Source organism: Plasmodium vinckei (genome assembly GCF_900681995.1).
Source record: "Plasmodium vinckei vinckei genome assembly, chromosome: PVVCY_10".
NCBI lineage: Eukaryota > Apicomplexa > Aconoidasida > Haemosporida > Plasmodiidae > Plasmodium > Plasmodium vinckei.
Genome location: NC_051302.1, coordinates 764,340 through 781,425, shown reverse-complemented (window position 1 = coordinate 781,425; position 17,086 = coordinate 764,340). Strand labels below are relative to the sequence as shown.

The 17,086-nt window shown below is 24.3% G+C and overlaps 6 protein-coding genes across 6 annotated transcripts; 4 read left to right on the top strand and 2 right to left on the bottom strand.

Moving 5' to 3' along the window:
- Window positions 1-111: 111 nt before the first annotated feature.
- On the top strand, window positions 112-702 carry PVVCY_1001990 (conserved Plasmodium protein, unknown function; the record flags this gene model as incomplete). The annotated part of the gene is made up of 1 exon (XM_008625651.1): window positions 112-702. One exon carries the CDS (start codon window positions 112-114, stop codon window positions 700-702), a length of 591 nt encoding a protein of 196 aa, XP_008623873.1.
- Window positions 703-949: 247 nt separating this feature from the next.
- On the bottom strand, window positions 950-2,005 carry PVVCY_1001980 (mitochondrial ribosomal protein L15 precursor, putative; the record flags this gene model as incomplete). The annotated part of the gene is made up of 1 exon (XM_008625650.2): window positions 950-2,005. One exon carries the CDS (start codon window positions 2,003-2,005, stop codon window positions 950-952), a length of 1,056 nt encoding a protein of 351 aa, XP_008623872.2.
- A 1,898-nt stretch (window positions 2,006-3,903) lies between these two features.
- On the top strand, window positions 3,904-7,814 carry PVVCY_1001970 (coatamer protein, beta subunit, putative; the record flags this gene model as incomplete). The annotated part of the gene is made up of 3 exons (XM_008625649.1): window positions 3,904-7,211; window positions 7,342-7,657; window positions 7,746-7,814. The coding sequence occupies 3 exons, from the start codon at window positions 3,904-3,906 to the stop codon at window positions 7,812-7,814; spliced, it is 3,693 nt and encodes a 1,230-aa protein (XP_008623871.1).
- Window positions 7,815-9,049: 1,235 nt separating this feature from the next.
- On the top strand, window positions 9,050-12,709 carry PVVCY_1001960 (ADP-dependent DNA helicase RecQ, putative; the record flags this gene model as incomplete). Its single annotated transcript, XM_008625648.1, has 1 exon — window positions 9,050-12,709. The coding sequence occupies one exon, from the start codon at window positions 9,050-9,052 to the stop codon at window positions 12,707-12,709; it is 3,660 nt and encodes a 1,219-aa protein (XP_008623870.1).
- A 241-nt stretch (window positions 12,710-12,950) lies between these two features.
- PVVCY_1001950 (conserved Plasmodium protein, unknown function) lies at window positions 12,951-14,154 on the bottom strand (the record flags this gene model as incomplete). Its single annotated transcript, XM_008625647.1, has 3 exons — window positions 12,951-13,007; window positions 13,100-13,330; window positions 13,531-14,154. The coding sequence occupies 3 exons, from the start codon at window positions 14,152-14,154 to the stop codon at window positions 12,951-12,953; spliced, it is 912 nt and encodes a 303-aa protein (XP_008623869.1).
- A 1,456-nt stretch (window positions 14,155-15,610) lies between these two features.
- Window positions 15,611-17,015, top strand: PVVCY_1001940 (serine/threonine protein phosphatase 2A activator, putative; the record flags this gene model as incomplete). Its single annotated transcript, XM_008625646.1, has 5 exons — window positions 15,611-16,179; window positions 16,281-16,431; window positions 16,545-16,619; window positions 16,723-16,787; window positions 16,913-17,015. 5 exons carry the CDS (start codon window positions 15,611-15,613, stop codon window positions 17,013-17,015), a joined length of 963 nt encoding a protein of 320 aa, XP_008623868.1.
- Between the last annotated feature and the right edge of the window lie 71 nt (window positions 17,016-17,086).

Here is a 17,086-nt window from a genome sequence, read left to right as displayed (position 1 = left end):
ATTTGCATTGTTTCAAAATATAACGATATTCTAAGGGGAGGGGAATATATAGGCATATATTATTATAGGGTCAGAACAGATAGTAATAATTATATCCATTTTTTAACAAAGATGAAGGAGATAGTTTTTTTGATTTTACCAGTAGGTATAATTTTATCTATTTGTTTATTAAGCGGTGTAGTGATGTTTCAAAAATTTGCCATATACATTCAAAAAAAAAGTATTAATTTTGAAATATATTCTCACAAAATAAGTGTTTCAATTTCATCAATAATATCGTTATATTCTTTAGTTCGTTTTTTATTCACCCTTTTTGAATTAAAAAATTTTAATGATGAAAATGTAGATTATTTTAATGCCCCAAATTTTCGAAATTCATACTTAAAAAAAATCAGACTACAAAGGAATTTTTGGATTTTATTATTATCTACAATAACCTGGATATTTTTTGTCCGTTTTACTTATTTGCTTGGATATTATCGAGAGTGTGTAAAAAAAATTAATGATGAGTTTGAAAAAATTTTAGAATCAAAAAGAGATTCCCAAGGTTTACAAAAAAAACTATCACAAATATTCCGATCTACTGAAGAGAAAAATTCTAAAATAGACGAACCAAACAATTTAAATAAAACGAAAAATGAAAAAATAATAGATGACCTTAGTAAGGATAAAAAAGGGAACACCATAAGACAACGACATTGAGTTATGTGGCTTTTTTTTTATTTAGCCTATTCTTTGTATTTTTTTCAATTTTTTTTCAAATTTTTTCAAATTTTTTTTCAACTTTTTTAATTTGTTTTTTTGTTTTTTTTTTTAAATAATTTGACTTTATTTTTATGTACAAAAACGTATATTATAAAAAAAAATAATTTAATATATTTGAAAAAAAAGAAAAATATCATTCCCCATTTTGTTGGAGAAGTGAAATTTGAATAGTCAAGAGTATCTCTTAATTATCTTCCGACATTTTTGTATTTTGAAGTCTGTATTTTTGAAGTAATCTTTCTCTTCTTTCTTGTTCGTCCTCTTTTTCCGCATCCATATTTTCAAAAGATGATTCATTATTGGATAATTTAGAGCATTCCTCAATTTCTGTTAGCTCATTTATAATTCGTTTTTCTTCCTCTATTAGCCATAAGGGTTTAATATATTTAACTATACATCCTCTGCTCCTCATTTTTTCTAGAAAATGTATAGCATCTAAATTTGGCCTTGCCGTTTTTGGTAATATTTCAAATTTGTATGGTTTTATATGGGCTCTTAAATTAACACGCTCCATATAAATTATAGTAATTGAGCCACCAACTTTTTTAATTGTATCGATTGAAGATTGATCAGCATTAGCTACTTCAATATTTATTTTATAAGGAAATGGATAATCATTAATGTTAAATAGTTTAACTCCATTTTTTACTCTTACACATTTTGAATCATATAAATGTCTTTGTGTTATTGGAAATCTAGTATCTAATCTTCCTTTTTCTATAAAATATCTTAATTTTGATAAATTTAAAAATTCATATTGTTTTTTTTGTCTACTTAACCATGCTTCAGGCCATTTTGGTAATCTCCTATATAATGGGGTTCTTCCACTTTCAAAAGTTCGACTATTTGGTCTCCCAGATTTTCGATGTTTATGTTTATCACGTATACCTTTTCCTGGACATTTATCTCCTCGTCCTCTTTTTTTTTTTCTTTGTCTATTTAATCCTAATGTTCTTAAATTTCGTGGCTCTATAGGAAATAAACTTTTTTTACTATAAGCAAATCTTCGATTGAATGGATGACTTTCAAAATTTCTTTCTTCACCATCATGAAACATTTCTCTAAAATGTTTTCCTATTTTTAAATCATTTAAATTTATATTTGATTTGTTATTTTGATCATTTATTTCAATTTTTTTGTTATCATTTTTTTCAATACTAATATACCTACATGTAGGTATCAATTTCACGCTAAATATCTGTCTTATAACACAGCTAGCCAATTTACCATTTTTTAACATATTTGACAAAAAAAAAAAAAAATTATTTTCACGTTTTCATTCGCCTCTTAATTACTAACCATACTGTATGCATATGTATTATGCTTAACAGATTGCATTATTTATTAAATACGTATATATATATATATGTATCCCTTTTAAAAACTGATCACTAATATGTTGTTTTCAGTTCCTAAGAGGGTTGCATACATGTGTGTGCAAAGGGAATTTGTTTAATTTAAACCCACGTTTTTTTTCAATAATTATTAACAATTCAGGTTTTTTTTTTACAAAAATTATGAACAGCAAGGAGAAAATAACACCTTCAAATGGTGAGTAGTATATAATGACAACCCAACTTATACACAAAATGGGTTTGCATATTTTAATTAAAATAGAATGTATTATTCCATTTTTTCCTCATATATAATGAGAACAATTTTTACAAAAAATAAATATTGTTAATTTTTTAGGTCCTTCAAAAAGTATAAATAAAAATTGACCTACAAAATGTATAGGTGTATTATATTGTGTTTTTTTTTCATAAAATATATTTGAATTATGAAATTTATAAACTTTACAAAAAAAATAAATTAAAAAAAAATGTTTAATAATGGGTTATGGAAATTTTTTGCATTTTTTACCTTTGTGAAATTTTGTAATATTTTTTTGTGTTTCCTATTTTAAGGGAAAAAGGGCAATTTTTTCTAAAGTGCATTTTTCTTAAGTACATAAAAATATATATATATATATATACACTATATATAATTAATTGAGAGAAAAAAAATTCTTAACACCTAATAATACCCAATGTTGTTACATATGTATAATATATATTATTACGTATATAATTTCATATCCATATTTTTTATAATAATAATTTTCTTTCATTTTATTTCTTTATTTTTAATTATTTTCGTTGTATATATTTCATTATTATTTTTTCTTATTTTTTATAGCGTTTAGCATTTATATGGAAGCTTGGCCAAGCTCGTAATAAATAAAATTGTAAACATATATATATGTATAAGAAATCTTATATTATTCATTCACTATATTTATATAATAAATAATAAGTATATGCTTGTGACAAATTTACTATGAAACTCTATTATATGAAACGCTTTATGAAACGTTTTATGAGGCGTTTTATGAGGCATTTATTTAGGCGACGTTTTATAAGGCGTTTTAATAACATGTTTTATTAAAAAAATTATGAAAAATTTTGTATGTATACTAGCACAATTTTTTTTTATGTGAATTTTTATTTATATTTATTTTTATAATTATAAAATAAACAAATAAAGGTTCCTTAAAACAGACATATTGTACATACCTTTGTAAATACGCCGCACATATGCACATATATATAAGCTTAATGCATTTTGTTTATATATTATTACCCTAATTTTTTACATGTACATTATTTTGGAAATGCTTAAGCCTTTGTGCGAGCTCTATATTATTTAACTTTTTCTATTTATTATCCTATTTGATTAGTTCATTTTATATTACTACATGTTACTGAATAGAAATAAGCAGGTGTTGCTTCGATAGGATAATCTTAAAAAAAAAAAGAAGAAAGATAAAGATACAAAAAAAAACACAAATTTTTAGCATAATTACAATTCCACACATATATAGTGTTGATGACCCTGCTATAATTTTCCGATATTATTTATTTTTGTCATATTTTTCATTTTTTTTTTTTCGTGGAGTATCTCAACTTTTAGGATAGCAATACATATGCTTCCAAAGTGTTTCCCCATTTTCGTTTTGCACATTTATAGAGATAACTACGACGAGTCTTATTACTCAAGTTCACGCGTGTCGGTACGTCATCGATCCGGTATTTAAGCGCCAAAAACAGTAGAAAAATTTTAGAAAAACAAAGTAGAAGCTAGACTAGTTTGGTGAAAATGGGAAGCCTAGACCTTGAAAACAACTGTACCCTGTACATATGCACCGACAACTGTGAAATTCCGTCGGTAAGTGAAATTCAAAAAAAATTAGAGAGCCAAAATGTTGATAACAAAATTGAAGGAATGGAAAATCTTATTTTTAATATAATACAAGGAGAACCATATGGAAACCTACTAATGTGTGCTATCCGATTTATAGTACCACATAAAGATCATCGATTAAAAAAAATGTGTCATATATTTTTTGAAGTTGTAGATAAATGTAATAATGATGGAAGTTTAAAAGAAGAAATGATATTAGTATGTAATGCTTTGCGAAATGATTTAATATCTCCTAATGAATATGTTCGAGGATCAACATTGCGATTGCTAAGTAAAATAAAATATTTAAAAATTTTAGATCCATTAATTGAGGCTATTACAAAAAATTTAAGTCATTCCCATAGTTATGTAAGAAAAAATGCAATTACTTGTGTTCATACAATTATTAAAAATCATGGAATTGATGTTATACCAAATGCAGTTAAAGAGGTTGAAAAGATTTTATTTTTAGAGACAGATATATCTACAAAACGTAGTGCACTATCTATGTTAATTGATATCGACCCATTAACGACACTAAAATATATTCTTTCATTAAATGATCAGCTATATGATACAGCAGATGTTATGTTATTAGAAATTATTCAACTTTTTAAAAAATTATTTATTCCTCATATTTTTGATGATTCATGTTTAGTAATCAATGGAAATAAAAATATCGATAGTGATGGGTGCAGTAACTATGGAGAAAAAGATGACAGCTATTACGAGGATAGTGAAAATGAAGATAGTGATAATGATTTAGCTGGTTATTTACAAAATAGTAATAACAATACAGTAAATTTTCGTAGTGAAGAAATTCGATTTAAAAATAAAAAACTACGTCAAAGTGATTATATGCCATATAAAAATAATGTTGTAAAAATATTGCTAAATATGTTAAATAAAAATGTTAGTAATAGTGTATTATATGAAGGATCGTGTTGCTTATTATATATTAGCAACTCAGCATTAAGTATTAAAACAGCTAGCGAATGTTTCATCAAATTATTAATAAACCAACATGATAATAATATAAAACTAATTGTTATTGATAAGTTATATTATATTATGTGCCGATGGAAACATATTCTTGCAAATTATATTATGGATTTATTGAGGAGTTTAAATTTTCCATCAAAAGATGTAAAACTTAAAATTTTAAATTTAGTTTTACATATATTAACAAAAAGAAATGTACATTTAGTATTGAACGTTATTAAAAAGGAATTATTAAAATTGAATGATCAACCTATTTATAATTCTAAAGTTCCTATATCTCGTGTAAATGCTCAAATTGGTGATCCAAATCGAATTATATCTATTACAAGAGATGGTGAAAATGTTGGAGCATCAGCAAAAATTACAAATTTAAATAATGTATCTTCAAACAGTATTGATGCTACAAATTATAAAAAAATATTAATTAAATCATTACAACATATATGTAATATGTATACTACCGATTGTTTAAGTATAGCAGATTTACTTTTCCTTTATGCAAATACTCAAGAAAAAAATATAAGTTATGAATCAGCTATATGTATAAAAAAACTAGCCAATAATCATGTATTACAAAATAGTATACTTGAAAAAATTATTGAAAATATGTTTGAAATAAAAGAGTCAGCAATATTACGAATGTTTTTATGGATCCTTGGACAATATATGAATAAAAATGAAATGATTTTTAATTTTATAAATATATTATATAATCAAATGTCTTACTTTTTAAATAATAGTATGGAAGATCCTGAAATGCTTAATAAATTGTTTAATGAAAAAATGAAAAAAAATCAATTTTCAAATTTTAATGAAAATTTAAATAATATTGGAGATAATAATACAACATATTTTCCAAATATACAAACTAAAACTGTTATTTTAGAAGATGGTACTTATGCTACTGAAGCTTATTCAAATATTCCAAATAAAAATCCAATAGATTTATCTTCTTCATCTAATAAGAATGGCACAAACTTTTCTACAAATAATAATCAAAGTTTAAATCAATTTTTATATAATTTATTTTGCGATAATGATGATTTATTGTTAGCTGTTTTATGTGTATGTATAACAAAATTATATCTTAGATTATTATCTAGTGTGAGCGAAGTTTTTAATTTTTTACGTGTGGATAATAGTGAGCTAGTTAATAATGACGATAAAAATAAAGAGGATCCTGATTTGGTGTTAAAAAATCTGAACATGTTCAGAAATAAATCGATACATATTTTATCAAGTATAATAAAATATACAACACAAAAAAATATAAAATCAGTAACTAGTATATATGAAAATGATAGTAATGTTATAAGAATAACACAATGTCTTAAAATATTTTTAAAAATAAAAGTAGGAATCGAAAAAATCGATGAAGAAACAAAAAAATTTATAGAAATATTTATGAACGGCAATATGTATTATCAAGATTATATAAAGAAAGAAGAAAATAAATATTGTAGTTTATATGGAACTACTTCAAAAGATTCTCGAAAAATTGAAACAATCCAAACTAATGATACAAACAAGGAAGAAGATGACAACATATCATTAGCAAATGATGAGGAGATAGAAAATGTAGATAGTGTAATTAATTTCAGAATACTAAAAGAAAAAAAAAATGTATTAAATATGCTTGATGAAGAACTTGTAACAACAAATGAAAATTTTGATCAGATGAAATTAAAGTATTCATTAAATAATGATATATTATATGATTATAATGAATTTAAATATCCTGCAATAAATCAAGATAATTATTCTTCAACATTTTTATCAAAGTTACATAAATCTCAAGCAATAACTAGTATCGATGATGATATATTTATTGAAATATTCCCAACAATTTCAAGTATAAATTTAATACTTGAATTTTATGTTTATAATCAATCTGGTATTTATTTACAAAATATATTTATAAATTTATCGACACATAATAATTTAAAACCCATTGATAAAATTCCACAATTTAATTTAGCTCCTCATGAAAAAAAAAAATTTAAAACAACTATAAAAGTTCATACTACAGAAACAGGAACTATTTTTGGCTATCTTTTTTATGAAAAAAAAAATGACCCTAAAAAATATTATATTGTTTTAAATGAAATTAATATTAATATGACTGAGTACATTACAGCCTCTTTTATTTCATCTCATTTATTTCGTATCATGTGGTCTGAGTTTGAATGGGAAAACAAAATTAATGTCAACACGTCTATCAGGTACGTATTGGAAGGTGTCAAACTTGATTTGTTGCTCTAACAGTGTATGTTTTAGTTTATATGGTTTATTTTGTATATTTATCTTTCTTTTTACTTTTTTTTACTTTTTTTCACTTCTTTACCCTTGCAGTGATGCCTTTGAATTGTTGAAGCTGATCATAAAGCACACGAACATGACTATAGTGGAAAAGTTTATGCCGTTGGAATATTACGAGCATGAAGCAAAAAATAGGGCAGACAATGAAAATATAACACCTATAGATATATATATATCATATATTTCAACTTTAGAAGATTTTAAATTATTAATAAATAATTCAGCTTTTTTTTCTGTGAATTTATTTTCGCGAAGTATATTTGGAGAAGACTCTTTAGCTAACTTTTCCGTTCAGAAAAATTCCGATGGCAAGTTGGCAGGAAGCATAAGAGTTCGAAGCAGGACACAGGTAATGGACGCTAGGAAGTATAATCCATATTTGTCGACAAGTTGAAGTGTGCTTATTTATATCGCTCCATTTTTTCCACCTTTTGTAGGGCATAGCACTTAGCTTAGGAGACAAAATTACACTGATACAATCCGGAATAACCACGGAACTACAATAATCATTTATATGTTTTTTTTAATTTTGTTTGCCCCCTTTTTATATTATATAAATATATAGCAGTATATCCTGTTTTACTATATTCTATATGTGATGAGCCTTTTTGGGGGTGGGGACAGGAAAATGCAAGGAATGAAAAAAAGTTCAAAATACGAGAATACCAAACAAAAATACATGCAAGTGCATACATTTCTTCTTACATTTTTTATGTTTAAAAATTTTATTACATGTTCATACATTATGTTATATATTTTTGCTACTTATTTATATTCACCATGTCCTTATATTTGCTGTACCAATGCAGCATCGTTTTTAAAGCATATTTATAAATATTTTTTCATAACAAAACATTAAAAAAATAAAATAATTTAAAAAAAAATAATAAAAAAAATAAAAGCTATAAAGCATAGAAATTAGCCTTATAGAAGGAATACTACTCTTTTTCGAAACACAAAAAAACATTCACTTCTTATTTAAAGAAAGATATATTATTTTTATTATATAAAATGGCGGTAGGAAAACTTAACAGGAGAAAAGGCCGTCTGCGTATGCCTATAGCGCATTTAAATAGTGTGTATATATAAGCTTTATTTTTTTAATGTTACAAAGTTAATAAAAAAACAAAATGGAAAGAGCAAGAAAAATATATGCCAAACAGTAAAATAATTTATTCGTACTGTCATCGTATTCTCATTGTATTATCATCGCATTGCTATCGTATTATTAGCGAATTATTTTATTTTTTTTTTTTTTTGAAAATATTCTCATTATTTCCGTAATGTATGTGTACATAAATAATGCAATTCCCAAGTATGCTTATCAACATTTATTTCTCTAATTTTATATTATTAATTTTTCATTTCCTTTGCTTATGTATAAATGCTTGTTATTTATTTTTTAAATTATAATTGTTTGAAAGTTTGACCTAAAATAGGTACTCCAGGCATGTTAAAGATTTTTTTTTTGTTTTACTCACCAAGCCACGAATTAAAAAAAACAGATTTATGCCATTTTAAATTATAAACTTTATCATATCTATTGACTATATTTCGTATTCCCAACAATATAAGGATTAATGAATAAGTTTAAAATAAACTAAAATTTTATAAATCTATAAATTATCAATATGATAAGGGCAAAGATACACACACACAACTTTTGTTTTCCCTTCAAAAATATATAGATTTTTGGCTAGCTGTGTTCATAATTTTTTTTTTTTTTTTTTTTTTGGAGAGGATGCTGAAATATATGAGCATCCGGAAAAATGGGAATGGGTCAGAAGATAATATGCCAAATAGAATGGCAACAGTAAATTATTCAATTGAAGAAATGCGAATAAAAATGGAAGAAGCTCAAAAAAAATATTTTGGATATAAGAATTTAAAACATTTTCAAATTGAAGCAGTACATGCTGTATTTCATAAAAAAGATAGTTTTCTAGTTATGGCAACCGGAATGGGAAAATCATTATGTTATCAAATTCCATCTATAATGGATGAATATAAAAATAAACTAACGATAGTTATATCTCCATTAATATCATTAATGAAAGATCAGGTAGACAATTTAAATAGAAAAAAAATATCAGCTGTATTTTTAGGAAGCGGTCAAAAAAAAAATAATCAAAAAATAGTAGATGAAATAAAACAAGGATTATATAGAATAGTTTATTGTAGTCCTGAATATGCATTAAATAATAAAAGTTTATTTTTGGTATTAAAAAGTAAAATATTATTAATAGCAATTGATGAAGTACATTGTATGTCTGAATGGGGTCATGATTTTAGACCATCTTATAGAAAATTAAATGAACTAAGACCAATTTTAAGTGAAATTCCATTTATGTGTTTAACAGCTACATGTACTAAAGCTGTACAAAGTGATATTTTGAAAAATTTAAATTTTAATTTAAATAAATGCTTAATAAAAAGAAGTAGTGTAAATAAAAAAAATATATTTTATAAAGTTCTTGAAAAAACAGATATATATGATGACTTAAAAAATATTTTAGATATACCTCCATATAAATCTAATGAACGTACTAGAAAATTTATAGACAATTCAAAAATATGTCCATATAATTCAACATTAATATATGTTAATACAAAAAAAGATTGTGAAAATATTTATAATTTTTTAAATGAACGTGGATTATTAGTAAAAATGTATCATGCAGATTTATCCAATGAAGAAAAAAGAGAAGCTCATGAAATGTTTTTAAAAGATGAAATACAAATAGTTATTGCTACTGTAGCTTTTGGGATGGGTATTGATAAACCAGATATACGAAGGATTATACATTATGGTTTTTCACGATCTTTAGAAGCTTATGTACAACAAGTTGGAAGAGCAGGTAGAGATGGAGGAGATGCTGAAGCCATATTATTTTTTCATATAAATGAAGAATCAAAATCTAAAAATGTAATTTTAAGAGAAAATGTAGCAAATCATATGATGGAAAAGAATTTTAAAAGAGTTCAACATATTATTACTATGTTTACACAATCATCAGATTATGCCTACTCAATAATATGTAGAAGAAAAAAAATTTATGATTATTTTGATGAACAACCAATTAAATCTTTAGACATAGATATATTTAATAATACAAATAATGAAGGTGTTTGTTTTTATATTCAAAAATATGATATCTTTTTATGTTCTAAATGTGATAATTGTGTTCACTATATGAATATTATAAAAAAAAATAAAAATAAAATTTTAGGGAAAAAAAACGAAAACAATTTAGTGACAATTACAGACAAAACAGAAAATTCATTTTTTAGTCTGACAAACGAAATATATGAAACAAACAGAATGTTTACATCTGACAATGTTATATGTATAAATGATGATAATCATGAAGAGGAAGGTAGAATGAGTCCATTATTGTCATTACCAAACATTTTAGACAACACTTGTGATTTAACAAAGGAATTAAAAATATTATTAAATTGTGTAAAATCTTTAAAAGGTAAAACAGGAATATCAACAATATGTAAAATATTAATTAAAAGTGCTGAATCAAATATTATTAAAAAAGGATATCATACTATAAAAGAATATGGTGAAGGAAAACATAAATCAGCTGCTTGGTGGTCTGCCTTTATGAAAGTTTGTAGGAATGATAAATATGTAGAGGAACTACTAAATTATTCTAATGATATGGGTTATATAAGTATTGGGATTACAAAAAAAGGAGAAGATTTTATAAATAGTGATCGTAAATATATAATCCCATTACCTTTCTTTTTGTCAGATAATGCAATAAATGACAAAAAAAAAAAAAAAAGTACAAAAAAAGGAGGGAAAAATGGTAGTAAAAAAGAGGAATATAATTATTCAAACTATGAACCAGAAAATGATAAGAATGATCATACAACATTTAATGTTGGTACATATTCTGTTAAAAATAAAGTGAAAAATATTAGAGAATTTTTAAATAGTGAACTATCCAATAATGAAAGAAATATTTCTAAGGTTATAGATTTAGATGCATTTAAATATAAAGAGGACGAAACAAATCCAGTTGTTTTAAAAAATGTAAAGGATGTAAAAAGTTCAAAAAATAAAAATGGAACAATAAATAAGTACGAATATTTTAATATTAATAAACATGATTTTGTTAGAGAAAGTGAATATAAAGAAATAAAATTAACAGATGAACAAATTAAAGAATCATTGATGAATATCTTATTAAGAACCCGTATGTTAGAAGCAAGGAATCAAAATATTCCACCTTTTCAATTAATTTCTGATCAACCATTAAAAGATATATGTAACAAAAGAATAACACAAGTACATCTAATTCGAAAACATGTTTATAATATTTCACCTTTATGTTCAAATATCTTTTTAGAAAAATTGGCATCTGGAATTAGAGGATTTTGTTTATTACATGATTTAGAAACAAACATAAATCTGATAAATGATCATGGTAATGCATCTGAATTCGGATCAACAAGGAGGCCTAACTTGACATCTGTTGCTAATTTTATAGAATCATTTACTTATGATAATATTAAAAAAAATGAGACATACGATCATAGAAGTTCCGAATTTAACAAGTTTACCACTTCTACCATTCGAACAACTGCATCTATAAATGAACCTACAAATAGTCGAACCCGTATGAATACCCTCAATTATAATGCTTTAGACCAATTCAAGTATCGAGAAGAAGAGCCAAAACCGGTATCCATGTATAGAGCTAATGATACGGATTGTGATAAAACGTTAGAAAAAAATGGAAAATCCGATATGTACACTCATGTTTCTAACAATAAGTTTGAAGGAAATAAACAAACATACCATAGGGACATAAATAAATTGACTAATACTGATAGAGGATATGATGAATTTAATTTTGATAAAAATATGATAACAAACAATGGAACAAATAATTTACAACATAAACACGATGACGCATTTAAACAAAAGTTAAACGAATTTGTATCTGATGATTTTACATTTATAAATCAGGTTCATCAATTTGATAATAATGATAAGCATACAAAAATAAACAACATAAATAAAGATAAATTTAATTTTTCCAATTTTACATATAATGAAAGCCCACCCAATAATAACCAAATTCGTTTCGATTCCGGAAATAAAAATATATATTGTGAAAATAGCACCGATAATAGAAAAAATACTAATTTTAATAATCTCGACCCAAAAAAACAGAATAATATATCTTTTATAAAGAATACAGAAATCAATAAATTTGATGATAAGTTAGTTGAAGTTGGATACGAAAAAAAAAAAAAATTTAATTTAATAGAATCATTTGCATATGATGATAAACAAAATTTTGAACAAGATGCATTTTTGCATTCAACAAATATGAACGATGTGTTATCGTTTAGGGAATTAAAAAAAAGGAAGCTTTAAAAGGTTACTTAAAAAATATAAATAAGATATAAAATTATGTTTGTGCATGTGAAAAATTGTTCAAACATTTTGATTTTTTAAATTTGTTTCAGTTTGTTAATAACCCACTTTTGTTTTTCTTTATTTTATTTTTTGTCTTTTTTTTTTTTAAATAATAACAACTCACTTCCATGAAATATGACTTCATGACACTTTTTAATTTCCTATTCGCAATTTAATCTATCACTTTTTCTATACAAATTTATGCATCATCATTGGGCAAATTTAGTAATGAAAAATCTATTTTTTCAACGGGCTCCTGAAAATGTGAAGGAATGAGGAAAAATAAAAGTAAAGATATATATACTATCCATATAACATCCGTATGTATACATATAAAACGAGCCATACCTCAGTCCTTTTGCAATGCATAAAAAGGGTTATAGTTCGAAAGAATTGAAGTGAAAACCGTAAAATTGTTAAACTTTGAGAAATAATTTCTTCAATCTCATTTTTTTTTGTTTTAGCAGTATTGTCTGCATAAAATACTTTTAAATCTCCACTACTTATCAATAAAAGGAAACACATAATTGTTATTAATACATCAAACAAACCATCAAAATGGTAAAAATAGCGTCTTCCCTGTGTTGTGAAAAAAAAAATATGCACATGTAAGGTTTTTTTTATCAATTTTTCTTGCATGGTCAGGAAAAAATAATTTATATTCAAATTTTGGTAAATTCATAAGTAAACACACACACATAGATATATATTTGAATAGGACATAATAGGGTATTTTATAAATATCTGGAATATTTTTCTACTTAGAAAAAAAATAATACCTGTGTTGTTAGTCGCAATAAGACTTCTATTAATAACATGATTATCACAAAAATTTCTGAAATCACAACAAATTTACTCATCATTTGAGTAAAAATAGTAGTTATAAGGATATAAATATTTAATATAATAACAAAAAAATATAAATATTTCGTAATTTTTGAATAATATAAACGGGTTGCTAATATATTCAAATATTCCGATGGAAAATTATCTGTGTAACCAAAAAAATCATTTTCTTTTTTTTTTTCATTAGTAAAAAGATTTTTCATTTTATTAATTCCTTGTTCATAATAATTTGTTAATTTTGATCGTAAAAACATTAATTTGAAATAATTTATGAACGATTTTTTATTATAACGCTCTTTATTTATATTATTTGAAATTTTATCATGGGAAAGTAAGCACTCATCATCTCTTTCACCATCATTGTAGTCACCTAAATCATCAACAGGATTATGTACTGTCAATTGGGGTCTGTAATAATACACACTCGAAGAATTCAAATATGTATTTTTGTTACTTTTGTCCTTCCTCCATTTTGCTTTTATTAAATCGTTAACTTCAAGTAAAACAGGCTCATTTTCATCAGTTGAATTTATTTCATCATTTATAAAATCATCCATTCATAATAATTTTTATCATATAAATTATAGTGAAGGGGAATATATAGAGATATTCGTTTTATTTTTTGGAAATATATTTCTCTTTGTTTAATTGTCTAGCTATTTTGGAAAACAATAAGCCAATTTTGTGCTGAACTGTTCATAAAATTTGTGTGTTTTTTTTTTTCTTTCCTTTATATTACATAAATATTATGTACATGGAATGTAAAAAAAGAATAAGGCTATATCTAAGGAGATCTATTTAAAAGAGCCATTATGTATTTATTTGAAAATACAAATTTTAATATTCATATTTTTTTACACCTATAAACTAATTCTGTGATTGAGAAAAAGGCATCATAATTTTATGGCTTTGTAATACCAAAAAAAAATATATGCATATATTTAAAAAAAATATATTTGAAGCTTATATGAATTACATACTTATGTGTATATTTACGTAATAGTTTATCAATTTTTTATTTCACATTATGTGATAATTTCCCTTATTATATAAGGAGTATGTGTGATTTTAGTTATTTGTATGTATATCCCATATGGTTTCAAAAAAAGAATGTAATTAAGCAAAAAAATGTTAATAGCTAACGAAATAAAATTCATAAAATTGTGTTTTAAATAAATTGTAATAAGAAAGTGGATAACCCTATATATCGAAGTGGAAAAAATATAATAATTTCTTTGTTTTCATGATTTATTTTCCTTTTAAATAGTATTAAAAAAAAAAAGATGATAAAAAATGTCTTTTTATTTTTCTGAATATATCTATTTTCCGATTTTTTTATACTCTCCTGAAAAGGTAGCATATATTAGTTAAGCAAAAAAAAAATATCAGTCGATTTATACAATAATGCACAAACTGCATTACTACTATTATTACATGTACATGATTTCATGTATGAATATCTATTTAAGTACAAAAATGAAACAAAATGATTGTAAATAATTTGTATATAAGTTTAAATACATTGAAAAAAACTTCAGCTTATATATGATGCTATACATGTTTTTTTTTAAATAATTTATTTTTTTTTCATTTTAATAAAATTGTAGTTCCATACGTACTAGCCTATATCCATTTTGGCATCCCTAGTAACCATCCTTTTCTTTATTTCCAAATATAAAGTAACATTTTTTTTTGTACATTTTTCAATCATAATTTTTTTATGGTAATATTTACCTACACTATAAGTTAGTGTAATATAAAAGAGAAAAATAAGTACATCCTAAAATAATCAAAAATAATTAAACCTAAATGTGTATACAATTTTAGTTTTCTATAAAGATAGGAAAAAACTCAACCGTGATAAAAAAAATAGGTAGTTAAAGGACTGTGCATATATAAATAATATGCAAAAAAAGACGGTCATACTTAGCTATTATACCTCAATTTGTTTGTGACTGATAGTTAAATTTATGTTACGTATACACATTTATAGATTTAAATAAAATAAAGAAAATGGAGGATCCTAATTTGAGTTTCAAAATAATAAATGATGAAGGGGTACAAAAATTTATGAACAGCCAAATATATCAAGACATAATTAATTTCATATCCGATTTAAACAAATCTGTTATTGGTGTTGAGATGAAACCTTTAGATCAATTTATTTTAAAAGAAGAAAATAATTCAAACAATACAAATTCAGATAATATATTATTATTATCAAAAAATGTATATAATATATTACAGCTAATTAAAATAATGAATATATGTATAGATAAATGTCCACCCATAAAACATCCTACTCGATTTGGAAATAAAGCTTTTCCAATTTTTTGTGATGAATATTATAAAGAAGTTGATCAACAATTACCAAATATTTTAAATGAGTCAGGAATTTCAAATATTTCTGAACATATATATCAATTATCATTTTATTTAAAAAATTCAATTGGAAATAAAAAAAGGATTGATTATGGAACTGGACATGAATTAAATTTTTTACTTTTTCTTTTTTGCCTAAACAAATTAACCTTTTTTTCTACCCCCGACCATAGACACTTAGTGCTTGTCTTATATCGACAGTAATTTGAAAAGAGAAAAATGGATAGTGCATAGTAATATGTACATAATATATATACATATCGGTGCATATGCTCATACTTTTTTAATACCTACTTTTTAGATACTTAGAATGTGTGCGAAGAATCCAAGTAATATATACAGTCGAACCAGCTGGAAGTAGAGGAGCATGGGGGTTAGATGATTTTCAATTCCTCGTTTTTTTATTTGGTGCTGCTCAACTTTCATATAATAAAGAAATCCAAACAAATGATGTAAGTCTTTTTAAATAATTTATCTTTTATGAATAATTCAGTATGCATATGCATGCGTGCGTTTTAGGATGTAGTAACATGATTTTACATTCTTGTTTTAAAACTGGTGATAGGTCGAGAAAAAAGAATTAGTTGAATTATGGGCACCAAAATATTTGTACTTTGATGCACTAAAATATATACTAATGGTACTTAAATAAGTTGCAATATCAGAAAATTTTATTAAAAAGGAATTTATATATACATATTTTAAATACTTCATGGTGTGCATGTTCTTTTTTTTCTTTTCAGTTGAAGCATGCTCCTTTTCATGAATCATCTCAAATGCTGTATGACATATCAGGAGTAAAGACATGGTAAGCATTTAGAATGTTTGAATAAGTCATAATACGATGGGAAGTGAATATGCCACTATTTTTTTCGTCATATTTTTTTATCTACATTTTTTATCAACACTTTTTATCGACACTTTTTAATTTAGGGAAAAAATATGCTCGGGGTTACTTAAAATGTATCAAGCTGAAATAATTCAGAAGCGACAAATATTGCAACATATTTTATTTGGAAAATTAATTGACTTTTAATTAGATATAAATTAGTGTATATTTACACACTCATATATGTACAGGAATTAAATATCTGTTTGTATATATAC